General features: G+C 36.8%; 2 protein-coding genes across 2 annotated transcripts in view; both read left to right on the top strand.

The window, feature by feature from the left end:
• The first annotated feature begins 1,500 nt into the window (after positions 1-1,500).
• Positions 1,501-2,262, top strand: LOC134753749 (uncharacterized). Its single transcript, XM_063689687.1, has one exon. The coding sequence runs from the start codon at positions 1,501-1,503 to the stop codon at positions 2,260-2,262; it is 762 nt and encodes a 253-aa protein (XP_063545757.1).
• Positions 2,263-6,267: 4,005 nt separating this feature from the next.
• LOC134754476 (D(2)-like dopamine receptor) overlaps positions 6,268-19,679 on the top strand; it is a 101,203-nt gene continuing 87,791 nt past the window's right edge. Inside the window, exon 1 of the mRNA XM_063690810.1 lies at positions 6,268-6,791. Coding sequence (XP_063546880.1) covers positions 6,413-6,791 — 379 coding nt within the window. The 5' untranslated portion in view covers positions 6,268-6,412. The remainder of the gene's footprint in view (positions 6,792-19,679) is intronic.

Below are 19,679 nucleotides of genomic sequence, written 5' to 3'. Positions count from 1 at the left end.
CGGGAGACTCGAGATGTTCCATCAATCCTAATTGCGTTGTTTTCCTGGATGACATTTGCGTGACCGGGCCTAATAAACAGGCGCATATGCAAAACCTGCGCGCTGTACTTGAACGCTTACGCACCATGGGAATGACCTTAAAATTGAGCAAATGTAAATTATTACAAGATAAAGTCAATTATTTAGGTTTCATTATTAACAAAGATGGTTTACGGCCAGATCCCACTAAGCTAGAGGCCATTTCCAATGCTCCGGAACCGAAAGACGTGTCGCAACTTAAAAGTTTTCTTGGGATGTTGAATTATTACGGAAAGTTTATACCAAATTTAAGCACTTTGTTGCATCCGTTGCATGCGTTGTTAAGAACCGGAGTTGAGTGGAAATGGGATCCCGCTTGTAAACAGGCCTTCTTGAGGCGAAACAAGCTTTGTTAGGTAAACGCGTTTTGGCGCATTATGAAGAGGGGCCTGAACTCGTTTTGGCGGTTGATAGCAGCGCCTATGGCCTTGGCGCGGTGCTTGCACACAGGTATGATGATGGCTCCGAGCGGCCCGTTAGCTGTGCGTCGCGGACGCTTAATGTACATGAGCGGAACTACAGCCAACTTGACAAAGAGGCTTTAGCAATATACTACGATGTAACTAAGCACAACCAATACCTTTTCGGAAGACGCTTCACACTGAGAACCGATCATAAGCCGCTAAGTTATATTTTTGGAAATGAAAGTGGAATTCCTCAGACGGCTGCAAGTCGCTTGCAGAGGTGGGCTGCGCGCCTAGCAGCTTATGATTTTTCAGTGGAATTTGTGCGCTCCGTAGATAATGGGCCGGCCGATGCTCTCTCCCGCCTGCCATTGCCATGCGAGGGCCGCGCTTCGGAGGCGGTAAGCTATGTTCAATTAGTTGAAGATTCGTTACCAGTTAGCGTCAAAGAGGTGGCTAGGGAAACGCAGAAGGATTCTGTGTTAAATAGAATTTATGGTTATGTTTTGTTTGGGTGGTCGTCTGTCGCGAGCTGTGAGGAAGAGAAGGCTTATTTTTCAAGGAAAAGTGATTTGTTCGTTGACATGGGTTGTTTGGTTTACAAATACCGTGTAGTGATTCCACTGGCTATTCGGAAGCGGGTGTTAGATGAGTTGCACGAAGGGCACTTGGGTATACACAAAATGAAAAACATTTCTCGCCATTACGTATACTGGCCAGGTATTGACGGAGATATTAAGGCGGTTTGCGGGACGCGCCCCCGCACGCGCCGCTGCATCCATGGGAGTACCCGTTGAATCCGTGGAGTCGACTGCATGCGGACTTTGCTGATTGTGGTGGAAAGCGGTATTTAATTGTAGTTGATTCACATTCGAAGTGGATAGAAGCTATTTTAATGAGAAACACGGACGCTCGTACTACTATTCTAGCGTTACGATCCATATTTGCGGTTTGGCTTCCCTGAGCAGCTCGTGAGCGACCGACCGATGGTCTGCCATTCTTTTCTAATGAATTTAAGATGTTTTGTGTAGAAAATTGTATTAAGCACGTTACGTCAGCACCATACAGGCCACAAGGCAACGGGGACGCTGAAAATGCGGTAAAAGCAATTAAAAAGGCTATTAAAAGAGCTCTACACGAAGGCGCGGACGTAACTACCGCTTTTAATACGTTTCTTTTCCAATATCGTAATTGTGAGCATGCGACGACTGGTGTGTCTCCGGCCGTAGCCCTGATGCGGCGGCGGCTGCGCGGGCGGCTGGACGCCTTGCGCCCTGACCGCGCCGCCGGCGTGCGAGCTGCGCAGGAACGACAGGTGACGTCGGCTGGCGGCACACCACGCTCCGTCAATGTAGGGGACGTGGTTTTCGCGCGTGACTACACTTTAAGAGGGGAGAAGTGGTCGGAAGGTAGGGTTAAGGCGCAAACTGGTCCGGTTTCGTATAAGGTGGATATGGGCCAGGGAATCGAATGGCGAAGGCATGTTGATCAAATTATTCCGGCTAGTAAAAATCGATTTTCACTTACACGGGCAAGTGTTTGTAATCCGGATGAACAATTGAATACACGTGTTGATATACCCGATATGGATGCTGACGAAGCGTTTGAGGATGCATTGGACGGTGAAGTTCAGGTAGCAGCACCAGATCAGCCTCTGACGGCGCACCTTCCCGCTAGCGCGGGTGTCCTTACGCCAACCGTGGATGCTCCGGCCGCGCCACCGCCCGATGCTTCCGCCCGTGCGTTGCGTGCTTGGAATCGGGCCCAAAGGTCTAGCTAAATAAGTGTAGTGCTAGTCAGTACTACTTAGTTGTGTTAATGTTTGTTGATGTTTAGATAAAACTTTGTTTTATTGTATCGGGTACCAAACTTAAGAGGGAGAGATGCTACGATTGTAAAAAGGTTTGATGTTATTACTTTACTGGCACATATAAGATTCTGTGACAATAAATGTCAGTCAGAAACAAACCGGCTTTTTAATATTACAGTATCCTTTTTGCCTTTTGTTGTTATATTCTGTGTTGAAAGGAATTCCGGCGAGCTGCTTTAGTATTGTGCTTGTGGGACTTCTATTTTGGAATAAATAAATAATTAATCACACAAACTAATTATATTTTGTTATGACAATCAAATAATATTTTTACATCAATCAGTTTGAACACCGAGAGGTATACATATAATCGGCTTAGCGGCCTGCGGTCGCAGGCGGACGTAAGCCGACCAAAGAGATTCGCCACATGCTTAATAATATAAATAATTAAGGCAGCTTGTGGCGAGCTGTTGGGGAGTAACGACCCCACGGACCCGAGTGCTCCCGAGAGTCGGTCAGGGTCTCCGTCTCCGGCGTATCTTCGTCGGTCGGAGTGGACTCCAAGCGGATTCACAGGACTCTCCGCTCTGGCTTGCCTTCACGAATTTAATGTACCTAAATCAGTCGTGAAGTCGGTAGGAGAGATTTGTAGACGCATTACTTGTCTGTTATAGGCCATTTTTTCACTTGTAGCTAAATAATAAATTATATTACTTCATATTTATGCCTCTTGTAATTATATAGAACAGTAAAAATAAAATAAATGGATAAACCCCTCCTGCCGTTTTGGCAACCAAGTTTCGCAACCAGTTGTTAAAAAAGATGTAATCATCCTGTTACGCAACTAGTTGCCCAAAAAGAAATTCTATTCCTGTTTTACATCCAGTTGCCAATGAAGAATAGGTCTCAGACACTTAGAACGTAATGTGACTAGTTTGTATATATAAAATACTAGCTGTGCCCGCGGCTTCGCCTGCGTGGAATTCGGTCTGTGTCAGTAAGCGGCTAATTCACCCCTAATTTATCTCCCTCTCCCTTGGAGGCGGAACTTGAAGTAAAGTTGACAGATGGATACGCTAGAGGACTGTAGTCCAGATAAAATATTTTACAAGTAGGCACCACTAAATAAAACTACACTTAAAAATCAATATTTTTTTGCCCTTATTCAAATTTTTGACGTGATTTAAACGACATAGAGTAGTAGGTGTATATGGAACGATACAGTACCATTTTTGTATTTTTACGTCCTTGACTGTACCTATTCAAACCATGTCCATGGCAAATATCATCCAAATCGGTCCTCCAGTCAAATCAGTCTAAGCATGACGCCGGCGGCGCGCAGCGTCTGCCCCTACGACTTGTTGATGGTCATAGCGAAGCAGACGCTCACGGGAACCTGCACGCGCTTGAAGCGGAACGGGAAGTTGCTCGGGATGAGGGGGATCATTATGAAAATATTTTTAGGTAGATAATTTGAAGTATATTTACCATAGCTAAATGCTACGTTTTCTACGTTTGACTTTTCTAGATTTTTTGATTATTGTAAAAATTAGGAGCGAAAAACTGATTTCAGGCTAATTTTTTAATGCTTCTAACTTTTATAATAAGTAATTAAAAATTCCAAAAACACAAACGTAAACGGGACATAGCTGTGGTTGATACACAACAAATTGTGTCAAAATATTTTGAATAATGTTCCTAGGACTCAAACTATCTCTATACCAAATTTAAACTAAATTGGTTCAGCGGTTTAAGCGTGAAGAGGATTTAAAAAAAAGTATTATTTTTTCATATTTTTTGTGTTTTCACTCCGGAATGGTGTAATTTTGATATCATAAATGAATTCGGCATACCCGATTTATACAAAAACGATAACTAACTTGGCCTAGTAGCTTAAATGATATAGTTATCAAGATAAAGTTTTTAACCCCTTTTTCACCACCTTGGGGGATGAATTTTTAAAAACGTTGAAAGTAATTTTCTTGCTTCCTTTTTGCAGTTTCAAGTTCCAAGCTTAAAATGAAATGTGCTCCCCAAGACAAACTTTCATCCCCTTTTCAACCCCCTGAGGCGTTAAATTTCCAAAAACGTCGAAATTACTTTTTTTGTAATCGTCTATTATACCTTTCTAAGAAGTTTCAAAGCATTTGTAATGGATTCAAACTTTCAACCCCCATTTAACCCCGTTAGGGGACGAATTCTTGATAACGCTGAAATCACTTTTCCCGTATTTCAATCACTTTTCACTTTGCCCATATACATAGTTTCAAGTAACGCACTCGAGAAAAAATTTGATTCGATACAAACTTTCTACTTCTTTTTCACCTCCTTAGGGGATGAATTTTCAAAAACGCTGAAATTAGTTTTCTTGTATTTCAATAATATGTCTTTTTACGAAGTTTTAAATTGCTAGCTTAAAATAAATCTTAAACCCCATACAAACTTTCATCCCTTTTTTAACCTGGCCGTGGTTTTTTTCGACAGATTAATAAAGTTTGCATTGAAATCCGTTCAGCTGTTTTCATTTGATGCGCGGTCAAATAAACAGACAAACAGATAAACAGACAAACAGACAAAAATTCTAAAAACTCTTGGAACGTGTTCTGTTATCGATTCTAAGTATCCCTAGCCAATTTTTTTTAGATTATCTTCCATGTACAGACTTTCGACCCTCTTCCGCTTTATTATATGTATAGATATATATTGTTAGTCCACTTCTTTTTTGCAACTTAACTGGACGGAGCCCCACTTCGCGGGGCTCCCATTTCTGTCCAGTTTGCCCTTCGGGCACCTAACCAGGGGGGTGTCACTTCGCAGTTTAGGTACATTTGGCCGGCGCGCCTCCCGGGCAGGCGTATGGCAATGGACTGCCGCGCGACTCGCGCAAAATTGAAAATATACATAATGCCTTCGAAACCTAAATCTATAGATATTGTTCTGTTTACAGATGTCTGAATAAACGGAAGAACAAGGAAGCAGAAATAAAAAAAAATTTAAATTCCGGACTATATTGACCGACATATTTTCAAAGGAATAAGTACTTCTGTGGCATACCTACTTCCGTGAGAATCAGACATACTATCTCCGGATAAAAAAAATATGTTTATAGAATCAACGTTTATAATTCCTACATATTTATCTTAAAAATAATAAATCAGTAGGTATAGGTACAAAAACTTGTCAAGTGACAACCCCGTGCCGACACTCGCAGCTCGGTCATAAAACTGCGGCGCGCAAAGAAGATTCACGGTTCGTGCGCGGTTATAAGTTTCAGTTTTAATTTTATACCTAAATCTGACTTTTGTGAAGGAGTGAATTTTCTGTACGGTAGTATAGTTAACGCTATCTCTACTGAGCTCGTTCACTTACCTGTACTGACAATGGCATTCTGTTAAACAAAAGCCATTATTTCTTTTGTGCCTGAGCGCGTGGCCATTGTGTGTGAGCCTCAGGCACAAAGGCCACGCGCTCAGGCACAAAAGAAATAATCGCTTTTGTTTAACATAATGCAATTGTTAGTACAGGTAAGTGAACGAGCTCAGTAGTAGACCGCATACTATATACTATTAGTTATTCTGTGACCTAACGAACCTAACATACCTACCTACCTACGCTTTTTTCCACAAAGTGTAATGTTTTTCACGGATATCACACTAAATCAATAGGTAGGTAAATGGGTTAGGTTCGTTAGGTAGCTTCAGATGCCCGAAGGGCAAACCGCCCAGAAATAGCTTCGCGGGGCTCCGTCTAGTTAAGATGCGATGGAAATGTTTTTTTTTTTAAGAAACAGTACTGGTTGCGAAACTCCACTGTCATCTAGTTTTGGTTCAGGAATATATTTTCTTTTTGGGCAACTAGTTGCGTAACAGGATTATTACTTCTTTTTCAACAACTGGTTGCGAAACTTGGTTGCCAAAACGGCTGGAGGGGAATAACTGCATTCATGTAACAAAATGTTTTTTGTCAACAGGTGGCGGTACCAGGTTGTAATCAAGAATTCTTTCACAATGAGTTGTTTTCAGTCCATATACTACATTTACGAAATAAGGTGAAAAGCTTAAATAGTAAATATGAGCGGCGTTTCTTAAACAAAATACTATATTGGCATAGAGCATCAGTCATGAATGGTCTGCAGATTTTTGAAGAGGTTACCTCCCCAACAAGATACTCCGCTACCGAGCTATCTGATGAAACGTTGTACTATACCTTCAACGACAGCGTACTTACAACTCTAGATTATGACGAAAAAGAGTTAACTGATAGAGAAAACTACAATGGGTGGTTTGCTTCCATGGAGCTATGGAAAATTAATATATGGGCCATACTTGCATCAATTCTGGTAGTCTGCACGGCGGGTGGGAATATCCTTGTCTGCATGGCAATATACCTAGAACGGAGACTTCAAAATGTCACTAACTACTTCTTGATGTCATTGGCTATAACGGACTGCATGGTGGCGGTGCTTGTGATGCCTTTAGGAATATTATCGCTAGTAAAAGGTGCGTATAACGAACAACGATCTAACTACTTATTTTCGGTCTGCGCAAATACGATCATAACTTATTCATTGGCTCCCAATTCGTCAACGAAGGACTCAGTTTTTTCTTTGGTCGAGCCATCTGCTCCAGGTTATCTCAAGTGTAAATTTAATTTTGTGACCGCCCGGGCTGTGCACTTCGTTCCTCTCGATCTCTTAAAATTTCAGTTCTTCCTCACCATAGTGGTTTTCTATCATCTTCCTTTGCTGTCCAGGCTATACATCTCTGCAATGCGCTCCCACTGACGATAAGACAAGCCCCAAAGCAAGATAACCTGCAAACGCTTACTTCATAAGCACCTGCTAGAACAAGACTAGTAGGACTAATTTTATTAGTTACCCTTAAGCACATGCAGCTGTATATATAGGTATATATTTATATATCTGTATACTTATGCGAGTATCGTTTCGCCCATCTTGAAATATCGTAAGGGGTGCGAACTCCTATCTTCGGGCAAACTCGGCTCTGTTCGGCTCAGCATTGCTCCGAGCAATTATTAGGGTTGGCACAACTTGACGTCCCTTTGCGTGCACGACCACAGATAAGATAATGACTTGAATTTTGAAAACCCTAAATAGCCGAAAGGGATAGTGCCATATATTAGAAAGGGACACCATGATTCGACCCTGAACCGTTGTCAAACTTCGGTTTTGTAGGAAGTTTCCTTTCTGTTCGGTAGTACTTCCTACCCTACCTACCTTACCTACCTTATTCTGTGGTATCGTAGCGTGCAATATGTCCTGCCCAGTTTTGTCAGAGAACGATGAAGAGAAGCAACTTACTCAACATCAAATGAAAAGACAAGATCAAAAACAAGGACATTCGGGAAAGAACCAAAGTTATTGATGCTTTACAATAAGTCGAGAAAATGAAGTGGAGATCCACTTTTTTTGAGCATTTTTTTTCTAAACTCCACGTCTGGCAGGCATAAGTCAGTGTTGGTAGGATGCATGAGTGTCCATGAGTTTGTTCTAAACAAATGTTTTAATGACCAGTAGCGTTTCCAACTCGATATTATGCGCCTCTCTATTTCTACGAGATTAGAGCTTTTTAATAGTAACTGCTATCAAGCGTCGACAGTTACTTTAAAAAGCTCGTATCCCGTAACTTGTGTGCTGTATTACATTGCGGGCCGAATAATTTTTCACCTCAGCAGCTCGAACAAGCCTACTTTCGTCACTCCCTGGAGTGAGGAAAGTGCGACTTTCCTCACTCCAGGGAGTGAAACAAAGTAGCTTTTTAATTAAGTGAAGGCCATGAGCTGCCACTTCATACTTTGTTATTTTTTTCTCTGAATTATTCTGTGTAATTCGAAATAGGACATTTTAACCTGTAATATGTTCTCACTACTGAGGTGAAAAATTATGTGTGCAACACGAGAGCAAAGTTATTTTACATCTCGTGTTTTTGAGTTCCTCACTTCGCTCAAGATTCTAACTTAGTATCACTCGCTTCGCTCGTGATTCAATTATATAATCTTTCACTTTCTCGGGACTCAAAATAAACACTCGCAAGAAAAACCAACTTTCTTCTCTTGTTGCACAAATAACTATTGTATGGTTAAAATTTTAATTGTATTTCTAAGCAAAATCTATCTAAATATACTTATTAGGTCAATATACTGCTAACTACCGTCTCATCATCATCAACATCATCTTTGCGTTGTCCTGGCATTTTTGTCACGGCTAATGGGAGCCTGGGGTCCTCTTGGGAACTAATCCCAAGAATTGGCGTAGGCACTAGTTTTTACGAAAGCGACTGCCATCTGACCTTCCAACCCAGAGGGGAAACTAGGCCTTGTTGGGATTAGTCCGGTTTGCTCGCGATGTTTAGCTAGGCCGCTGCTAACTACCGTTTAAAATTTAAAATTTAAATAATGTTTTAATGTTTATTTGGGCACAAACGGTACATGTTTCTTATAACTAGTGTCTTATACATAATTCATAAACCAAGACAGTTGTCACCACTTAATAGCTCATTAAAGAAAAACAAAATACGGGATAACTAAACTTAAAAATTAACAACAAGGGTCGAATTAGGACAGGGGCTTAATTAATGAAGATAAAACTATTTTTATACATTAAATTCGCAATTAAGTGTAAAGTTACAGTGTATTTAATTCGTTTGTTTACGTACAACCAAAGTACTTGACGTTTAAATTTAGTCAAGGAGTCATTAAATATATCAATTTTTGAGAAAATATCATTATTAAATCTGCAAGCTCTTATCAGAAAGGAGTTTGATTTGTATTTATTTTTAGTAAAGGGAATACAAAATAATTTATCGCTACGCCGTGTGTTCAAGCGGGGAATTTTAAAGCTAAGTCTACTTAACAAATAAGGGGAGTCAATTAAATTTCTTAATACTTAATACAAAAATATTTGATCTTTTAATGTGCGCCGGCTTTCAAGAGACACCAGTTTATTCAGGTTAAGCGGTTGAGTTGACACAAGGTTTTTATATTTTAAATGTTTGATGAGCTTCTTTTGAATTCTTTCAATACTATGAATACAACATTTATAGCTAGGGTTCCATACTGTTGATCCATATTCCAGAATTGGTCTGACTAGCGAGTTGAAGAGTGTCAGCAAGGTGATAGCTTCTTTGAATTCTTTACAAGTTCTCAAGATGAACCCAAGTAACCTAAAGGCTCTATTTATTACGTTGTCGGTGTGGTCGCTGAATAATAATTTGCTATCTAAATGAATACCTAAATCTTTGATGGTAGAAACTCTACATAATGACACGTTGTTTATAAGGTAGTCGTAGTTAATAAATTGTTTTTTTCTACTGAACGTTATTATGTTACACTTATTTATATTTAAGTGCAAATGATTTAATTGACAATATATATGCAGTCGGGTTAAGTCTTCCTGTAAAGCTTGACAATCACTTATGCTCTTAACAAGTTTCAGTATCTTTTTATCGTCGGCGTTTAAAAGGCAGGTTGAAGATTTTAGATGGGAAGGCACGTCATTTATAAAAACATTAAAGAACAGGGGCCGCAAATGAGATCCTTGAGGGACGCCTGAGCTGACAGGGACAAAACTAGAACAGAAACCCTTAACAGCTACAGCCTGAGATCGGTCCCGCAGATATATTTTTTTTAATTCATGTATTTATTTAGGGACTTTTAATCTTAAGATTACGCCAGTCCCATCGTACCTTAATCTAAATTACACTCATCTACGGCCTGTCAGTATACTGACTAATATAATTATACACAAATAAAGATATCTCCTTTGCCTCTTCTGAGATTGGTGCCGCCAAGATGCTTTGAAAAGCGCCTACATCTAACCTATTAAGGGGCTACCCCGAGGTTTTCATCGATTTTTGACAAGTTTTGAATCGTATCTCCTACTTTTGTACTACATATAGAATTATAAGACAAACGGCTATCGTTTCTTCAATCTTTTATCTCAATTTTTGTCTACCGGATTTTGAAAGAAATGAATACTTATTTATTTATGATTCTTTTAAACATTGTCTAAAAACACACTTGTTTCGTATCTCGATTGCTGTGAAGGATCTTACAGATACGAAATCTACATATTTGGGTTCGTCTATGACGTCTCTAAAAATGTGTCTAAGGTTTTAATTTTAAACTAATTAACCCAAAAGTTATGGCCAGAAAACCAGTTTTTTGGCCTAAAATTGTTCAACTTTGATGCCAAATATCTCGAAAACAATGAACTTTGAAGCAAAAACGGGATACTATATTGCTTAAAGCGATTTCTGTTATTATGATAAGCTACAAAAAATATTAGAAAACTAAGGGCTTCCGACCGAAGGTCATTGGGGCATGGGATCCCCTTAATATTTAGTGACTTCATCAACAATTGTCTTTTACCTTCGTTCCGTACACATTCCACCAGTATATGTTGAACATCCTCTACAATATTGCAAGCTTTGCAGTTCGGGGATGGCTCTTTTTTCATCATAAAAGCGAACTTCTTTTAAGGAATGTGTCCTGAACGAAGTCTTAACCCTATTTTAATTAATTTCCTACTTAACCTAGCACTCATAAACCAAGGAATATGAGGAGGTTCACATTGCATAGTCCTGTACCATATACCTTTTTCTTTGCAACGCTCATCAAAGTGTTCTTTCCATATCCCACGTACTTTTATATTGTATTTATGTAACTTTTCTGTAAAGTCTGGTGTAATATAAACTTCTGCTCCAATTAGCCTCATGCATGAAGTTTCTATTTGAACGAAATATGTTTTATTCGGATGTTTGTTACCGTTATATCATGTTACAAATGCATTTCCGTTTTTAAATTACCATTTAATTACTTAAAATTATAAATAAAAAGTACAAAAATTTGCCCGCGAAAAGCTAGTGAGCGAAACGCTCGAAACGCCACGTGACGTCACGCGTTCGACAGATTAGTGTCATTAGTAGCAAACGTCAGTTGGGCCGCCCAACGTGTGACGTCATCACGCTCTGTCGAATTCGCGCCAAAAATTATGAGCGTTTCAACCGCTCAAAAACTTTCAACATTTTAAATATTTTTTAATAAAATAATGTTAAGGTTTACAAAAGTATTTTTATCATTTCCGGTGTTCCAACGATATAAATTATGAATCCAAAAATAAAAATTAATTCATGCATGGAGCTAATTGTGCGGGCTTCTTTTGCTAACATGTCAACCTCATTTCCTCTTAATCATATGTGTGCGGGGCAACCCAGCGCAGGAGATCGCCATGCACTTTGACTGACTCTAGTTTTGGTAAAAGTATAGGATGAGAAATTTTGTCAAAGGCTTTAGAGTAATCGGTGTACACAAAATCTACCTGATAACCGTCATTCATGCCAGACAAGATTCTATCAACGTATTCACAAAGATTAGTTTCGGTGGACTTCTTATCAACAAATCCATGCTGTCCTTGTACTAACAGTAAGAACAGGAAAAATCTGTGAAAACGGATTATATCGCGTATATTGAATTTATAATACATCCCGACGTTTCGAACCCTTTACAGCGTTCGTGGTCAACGGGTGACTGAGGAAAAACTAGAAAATGTCATACTAAAAATAATGAACCACCATAGACTATACACTTTAAGGCTGGTTGTACATGCAAAATCGGCTCATAAAGCTAGTTATACACTACAATTATTTTCAAGTAAAGATATATATAAGAATTCCTATAATCGACTACTAATCTCCACTTAGGTTGGCCTGTGGCGTCTTGTTTCTTTGGGACAATCCAAATAGGAGATGACCATGGGCTATTAGAGGGTCTTTATTATGTTTTGTTCAAGCATTGACTGAATTTGCCTGTCCACTTCCGCTTTGTGTATTTGGGGATATCTATAAGAACGCGTATAGATCGGAATCTCATCAGTTGTATTAATTCGGTGTTTAATCTAGTTTGTAAACGTAAGCGGTGTGTTTTCGGTATAAAAAACATCACTATAGGCTTCGCATAAGTTTAAAAGATTATATTTTTCTTCCATGTTAAGATGATCCGTTCTAAGAAATGATAGCGCATTATTATTCTTCTCGCAAGTCGTTTCTAAGTTATGTTTCATAATTGTTGTTTAACTTCTGAGTTCTAAGAGGCGACGATAAAAATATGATGATGTAATTATTAGTGGGATTTGTTATTTGCAGGTGGGCATAGCCTGACTCTGCTCGAGTTACCGTCTCGGGAATGTAACAATTGTTTACATTGGTACGTGGGACGTAGATATCACCATGGTGGATGTTGACTGGAACCTTTATACCTTTTGTCGAGTTTGATCTCATATTAAGGGCTTCAAATTGAGATTTGCTTTCGGATGACAACATTTTTATTGGTATTTGAGCATTGGGTGTAATAAGTAATTTATTTTCCAGATCAACTTTAGCTCGTAAATTCTCTAACATATCAAAACCAATTAATCCGTCAAATACATTATGAAATTTGTAGATGTAAAATTTCGACAATGTTTCCTCCTTTAGTTCGGGGAATGAAGGTATTTCCACAGCATAATTATCAACAGTACTATATTCTGAGTTTACAGTAAACGGTTCAAACAGTAGCGGGTGGCTCTTGAAATGATTTTCGAAAACATCCGGTGATAAAAAAGCTTGATTAGCTCCGGTATCGATAAGTAGTTTCAGGGATGGTTCTTAATTTCAATATAGGGTAGCCGTCTTTTTAAGTGAGCATTACTCTCTAAAGTCATGGGTTGTTGTTCGTATCCGGGTCCTGACAAAAAATCCTGATTGATTTCGTTTCCAGAAAAAGTAGGTTTATAATTATCGTAGCACTGCTGGTAGGCTAAATAGTCTGAGTACATATTGTTGCACTCGTTGTACTGCACGTTTTTAGTATTGTGACCAAAGTCCGTCTGGGGCTGGGCAATGTTGTTGATACATTGTCTGGCTGTTGTAATTATTTAAGGCCGTTCCATCGGTTTGCCGCTGTCTCTGTCACATTTCGCAAGAAAGAACTGGAAAGATCATGCGCGCCAAGTGTCAATTTTAATCGAATTTTGTTGATTTTGTATTATTATTTCATTGCATGTTTGAGAAAAGCTCTATACATACCTCGGCGTAAAAAGGGGTTTCCGGCCTCATCGGCAACCCTTTACTTCACGGCCTCTGTAGCAATGTACTATTATCGTAGTATTTCCTTCGTCCATTCGACAACAGCCGTACCTTATGTGTTAATAGGTACCTGTATAATTATAGCCACATATTGCTATTTTATGTTGGCACTTTTTTATTTCGAATTGGAAAAAGAATGAGGAAAAATAAATAGTTAATGCGTCAAAAAGGCAATGTATGTGTCGATCTTGCAGCCCGGTTCCCAAATTTCATTACGTTATCACGTACATAAGGACCGGTCCGGACCGTCACATAAGGCCTGGATACAGTATGAACGCCAGGATAATATACATACTCGTACAATGTACAATACATATTCTATTATCTTATATGTATGTATTGAATACATACGTTACTTATTATCTCTTTATAATGTTACTATTGTAAGTGCACATAGCCTAAACTAAATATAAAACTGAATACTAAATTTCTTAGTTTTCAATAAATCATAAAAATTATTAATAATATTTCTTTCTATAATTAATATAATTATTTAAACTGTTACCAAAGTTATTTTATTACAATTATATATAGTATGATTACTATGTATAAACACTAGTTCTCATATAAAACTAAATATAAAACTGAATACTAAATTTGTTGGTTTTCAATAAATAATAAAAATTATTAATAATATTTCTTTCTATAATTAATGTAATTATTTAAACTGTTATAAGAAAGTTATTTTCATTACAATTATATACTTATAGTATGATTAGTATGTATAAACACATGTAAAAACACTACCTAGTTCTCATTATATATTTAAGTATAGTAGGTACTTAATCGCGGTCGGCAAACTAAACGGATTTCAAAATAGTCATAATTTTTTGAAATCTGCGCCCCCAAAGAATTTAAAAAAAAATTGTTAACAAACAGGAAAATACTAACAAACATACAATAATTAAAAGATAACTAAAAAATATTGAACATAAAAAAACAACATTCGTCCCAGCAAAAGGATTCCTACTCAGCAATACGCTTCGCTTTTTCGAGCAAAGCATTGATATTCTGCCGGACTGCCGGTTACAAATAATAAAACTCGTTTTAACTTGCTGCGACATTGTCAATTTAACCGGTTTATGTCGAACGAAATAAGAACTCAAGAACGTAATGAGAACGAATTGGTGTAAACCGTTATCTCAAAAGTTCAGTTCGTTATCTCACTGTTCTTTAACCGGTACCCGCAAACGGAAACGAAATCCTTTTCGTTCCCGGGCGAATGAGCGATAACGGTTTGAGCATTGAGACCGGTTTCCGAGCCCTTGCTACTTTCATCTTTATAGTGAACACAGAACGGAGCTACGGAGCTGTATCTTTTCTTTCAGTGCTACGGATTAGCTATTTAAATTCCAAATTCCTTGTCTCTCAGAAAATCAAGAACCCATATGTGATTGTTTGTAGCACATCTCTTTTTTTTATACATAGAATTAATAATTAATTGACAACCATCGGTATCACTTACATCAATCTCACATTGATTCTGGTGAAATTCATGTTTACCTTTTTTATTTTGAAACGTGATTGTTTAGTTACATACGCTTTGTGCACGTACATTTTCTGTTTAATTTATTATGTGCAACATTTATACAAATTCATTAAATATTGAACCAACATTAGTTTTATTTTTATTATCACTTTCAGAAGGTCAATGATAATTGCTAGCTTGTGCAATTTTCTGTGTATGTTCAAATAACATGCATACATTTTAGACCAATAAAAACTTATTTTATAATATTTATTTATTGTAATCTTATATTTTATACACAAGATGCTTTATAAATCGGTTTTCAAATGTATGATTCCCGTCCATTAACTACGAGTTATATACATAGTATCTATAGACCTACAAATGTGTTTATGTGGATATATACAATACAACGCAACGTCCATCAATCGAGGGCAAATTCGTTAGATACTTGTGGTAATGTGAAACCAGGCAGTTGCCCATATTACATACCTATATATGATAATGACTGCACTGTTCGCTATGTTCTTTGTACATACATATAAATATATTGTACATGGTATCGTGTGGTATCGTTCACCACTAAAATGGACTTCATGTTTTCTCTAGAATTCTTTATTTTCCCGCATGTAGTCTAGTATGCGCGTGCAGACGGTTAAAACTACGAACTACATACATAAACTAGCCTGCATAGCTTAATTATTTAGATTTTATTTTATTTATTCGTTGGATTTATTTTTATGGCTATCTACTTAAATTTAAACATATATTCACATTTTCAACCTTTGACATACCAACTCGTAGGTAGCTAACAATATGCCTATGGAAGATATCGGACGTAGATTTACTAATAAAACATTCAATGTTTATTATTTCATAATTTCTTTTTTTTATAGGTCTGAAGTCACAATGTTATTTTAATATCACTGGTACTTATTTAAAAATATCCATTTATGTACCGTAGTTGTGTAATGAAACGTTCACAATTTAGTTCTTTTTGCTATACACTGTATTCAAAAGTTGACTGAAGCGTTAGCGAAGGTCTCCGTTTTAACTTGAGCCAAATGCTTTCGTTTCTCCTCTACAGGTCACAATTTTCGAACGATTATCATGAAATTTTGTGACCAGATTAAATAACTAGTGCCAATAGCGTCTATGGCGTTTAAGACCCTTGTGAGTTCACTATGATAATGACAATGACTCAACGAATTAAGTGTTTCACACAGAGCCACTAGTAACTAATTATAGTAATTATTATGAATTTGCTAAATAATCACGACTTCAAGCAGACACCTTCATCCCTTCCTTTTCAATTGAATGCAGTGTCCATGTAAAGTTGTGCGAATTTCGTTTAAATCTTTGAAGCTTATTAGCTATGTAATATAAACGTCACGAATGACCAGTAAGTGTTTTCCTGCAACCGTTTTTTTTAAATATAATTATTGTATGTCGCTGACTAGCAGCCTACTTAAAGTATTTGCAATTGATATCCACTAGATTATGGAATAAGCTTACTTAACTCGTTGTTTAATGAATTTATATTTTTATATCGGCAATACTACTTTTTTTATTACATATTACTTTTATTAGGTAGCTGTTTGATTAGCTAACCTCATTTAACACTTTAAACTCTCGCGTTTTGTAGACATAATTAATGTCTATACCGGGTCTAACGCGATTAAATTTCATTATTTTACCTTTTTTCCGACGTTTCAACTAGGTTGCACTAGCTGTGGTCACGGAAGACTGACGTCCCAGCAAATGTCAATTGAGATATTGGTAAACAACACTAAACTACCCGACATTAGTTTATATAAATGTTCGGGGTAGACAAATAAATTTTACCTCATCTCATTTATTTAAAAATTTAATCAAAAGTATACTGACTAGATTGTAGACTATCCAGTTTCCTATTTTGGTCATGCCAGTACCTCAAAATCAAATCTATAAATAAGCCAGATACATTTTACTTTATTTGCGTTCGCTAATAATTTATTATGTTTGCACAGTTCACTTATTATTGTTTTTTTTTTATATACATATATATATACACCGTGTTTTTTTTTTTTCCGTTAATTTCGACACGTTGCTTGGTACATTAATAGAAGCTACCTGGTATATAGCTTTTTGTAAAATTCGAAAAAAATAAAATTGTTTTCCTTTTTCATACAAAATAAATGAATATTGCATCGTAAAAGGTCCTTTAGAGTTACGTTAAAGTTAGTGTGACACATAATGAAAGAAAAGTAGGTAATGTCGGAACTGTCAAACTAACTCACCTCAGTAACCTTCTTGTAGTGAATCTATCAATGGAAAACTCTTTACTGACGAAACTTAAAAAATAAATAAAATTTGGAGGCAATGAAGAATTGTTTACACAGGTTTAGCAATTAAATTTATTTATTGAATATCTCAAAAACCGTAAGAGTTAAAACAAATTTCTTAGAGAAATTAACTTTATTTCTGCCGTCTCAAGGAAAAAAACCATAACTGACAAAAAGCAAGTTTCGAGAAAAAGCCAAAAAACTTTGCGCTCTTGTTCAAATAGGTTAAATTCTAAGTACAAAGTTGAAACTTTTGTTAATGAACAAAGTAATAGTGTAGAATATTTATGCATTATAAGTTATTCGATTATCTATTTATTTTAATAAGTTATTTAGAAAAAATAGTTACTACCTCGTAAAACAAATAGAATAAAAATATCTTTACTAAGATTAAATGACAAAAGTGCGTACTTATGTTTTTTGTGTTATTTTGCACTACGATGTCTAAGAAATAAAAGCACAAGTACACAGTTGTGCTTATGTTACTAATCGATCTAGAAGCTGAAAAAGCACAATTGGGTACTTTGTGGTTTTTTTGCTTAGTTAAAGTAATCAAATTATGATTTATCTCGTTAAAGGAATTCATAAAAATACGATGAGGAATCAAAATTATTTATTAAAAGAAAACAAATAAGATACTTTTAGAAATCTTTGAGTAATAATGTAACACAAAACTAAAATTAACCACAATTTGATTGCACTAAGTAATTACTAATTCTTTGAGATACCCTTAATAATAGTAATAATGTAATACAAAACTCAAATTTATTACAATTAGATTCCACTAAGTACAGATGCTTTTAGAGATCTTTAGGTAATAATGTAATGGAAATGAGGTACAATCTAAAGATCGATAATGTCACTACTAGAGGAATTTAAAATAAAAATTGCAAGTGGTAATACAAGAATTAACAAAGGATACATTATCGCAACTCATAAAACAATTACGATCATCGCCAGGCTCAAATCAGAGTATCGTCGACTTACGAAAATTGCTTCCATAATAAGAAAAAACCAAAAACATTAAGATGTCACACCAGTCATGCTCCCTATTACGAGTTTAGAAAAATTTTGTGGTGGAAATTGGAGGAGTTACGAGGAACAACTGAATTGTTATAATGTAACATGGCAAACCTGCATAGTGCAGCCACCGCGCGCACTGGCCGGTAAAAAAAAATTAAGCCATTCGCCCGTCTTTTGTTTTTTCTGATAATTTTTCTCTGGGAATTTTGTTGCAAATAACCCACAACTCTGATTACTAATATTTATTTAATGTGACTCCATGCTTATGTGATTTGTGTTAAAAGTATTAATACGATAGTAATACGAGGGCTGCGTCTAATGCAGGTAAAATTTGTATAGTATTAAGTTTATGTTTAAATTAAACCTAATCCAAGTCTTATTTGTACGTCACTGGTTTTTTGTAACTGAATGAGGCTTGGGTTAGGTTTCAACCCGGAAACTAAGAACGCACGATTGTTGCAGCCCTTTCTTTTGGTTTAAAACTGAAGACGCATGATTGAAGCTACTTATTTTCTGGATATTCGCTCCTGAAGTTTTTATCTGCTTGCGCCTGGTGAGCCCGCGTAGCCCGCAGTTGCTACTACCGCTGCGGAAATTCATCGTTCGGCTCGACGAAGATTGGAAATCGAAAACGTTAAGGCCAGTGACGATATTTTATTGGTTTTGACTCGTGTACTGACAGAAATTAGTTTAATTTATTGTACATATTTTATTATTATATTGTTTTACTATAAGAACCTATTTTTCATTTTCTACCGCTCTAGTTAGCCGGCTACATTGGCGCCCAAAGGGTATTCTGTCAGTACGTGGGTCTTTAAGGACTTGGATTGGGTTATATACATACTTGTAAATACTATACGCGTTTGTGCATACCTTAATTTTATTGTGTGTTATGTTTTTTTTTCTTAGTTCTGTGTATTTATTAAGTGTAATTATAGGTACTAGATTTATTGGTGTTACCAATACTTGCAGTTTGCATTTTGCCGTTTGGTACATATAATATAAGTACACACTTATTACAGTATAACGCATACATAGTACATATTTGTATGTATGTCTGTATGTTTTTCTTGTAAATAGTCTGTTTCATTTGGACGTGCGTTGTTTTATAGGGATCTAACATGGATTTGTCTAGTGTTAATGTAAATATGTTAAATAAGTCTGAACTTATTTACGAAATAAGTATCAGGCAAGAAAAGCCTCTCGACACGGTTGTAGAACTGAAACAACAGTTGAGTAACTTGTTGATTAAATATGCGGGTGAGGACTTGTCCTCTATTTTTTCAGTCGCCGATGACTTGTCAGGCGCTGAAAAATCACTTTCCTTCATTGAGGATAAAATAATTTTATACGAAAGTACCGGTGATTCAAAACTTGTAAATAAAATTCAGGCTTATCTTGTACATATATATATGCGCCTTCAGCGTATTG

Source organism: Cydia strobilella, chromosome Z, assembly GCF_947568885.1.
Source record: "Cydia strobilella chromosome Z, ilCydStro3.1, whole genome shotgun sequence".
NCBI classification, from domain to species: domain Eukaryota; kingdom Metazoa; phylum Arthropoda; class Insecta; order Lepidoptera; family Tortricidae; genus Cydia; species Cydia strobilella.
Note: the sequence above shows the minus strand (reverse complement) of the source record. Positions and strands in the feature narration are given on the sequence as shown.

What these genes read in the sequence shown, in the direction of transcription:
- LOC134753749 (XM_063689687.1), top strand. Translation starts at nt 1,501, where the DNA reads ATGTTTTGTGTAGAAAATTGTATTAAGCACGTTACGTCAGCACCATAC.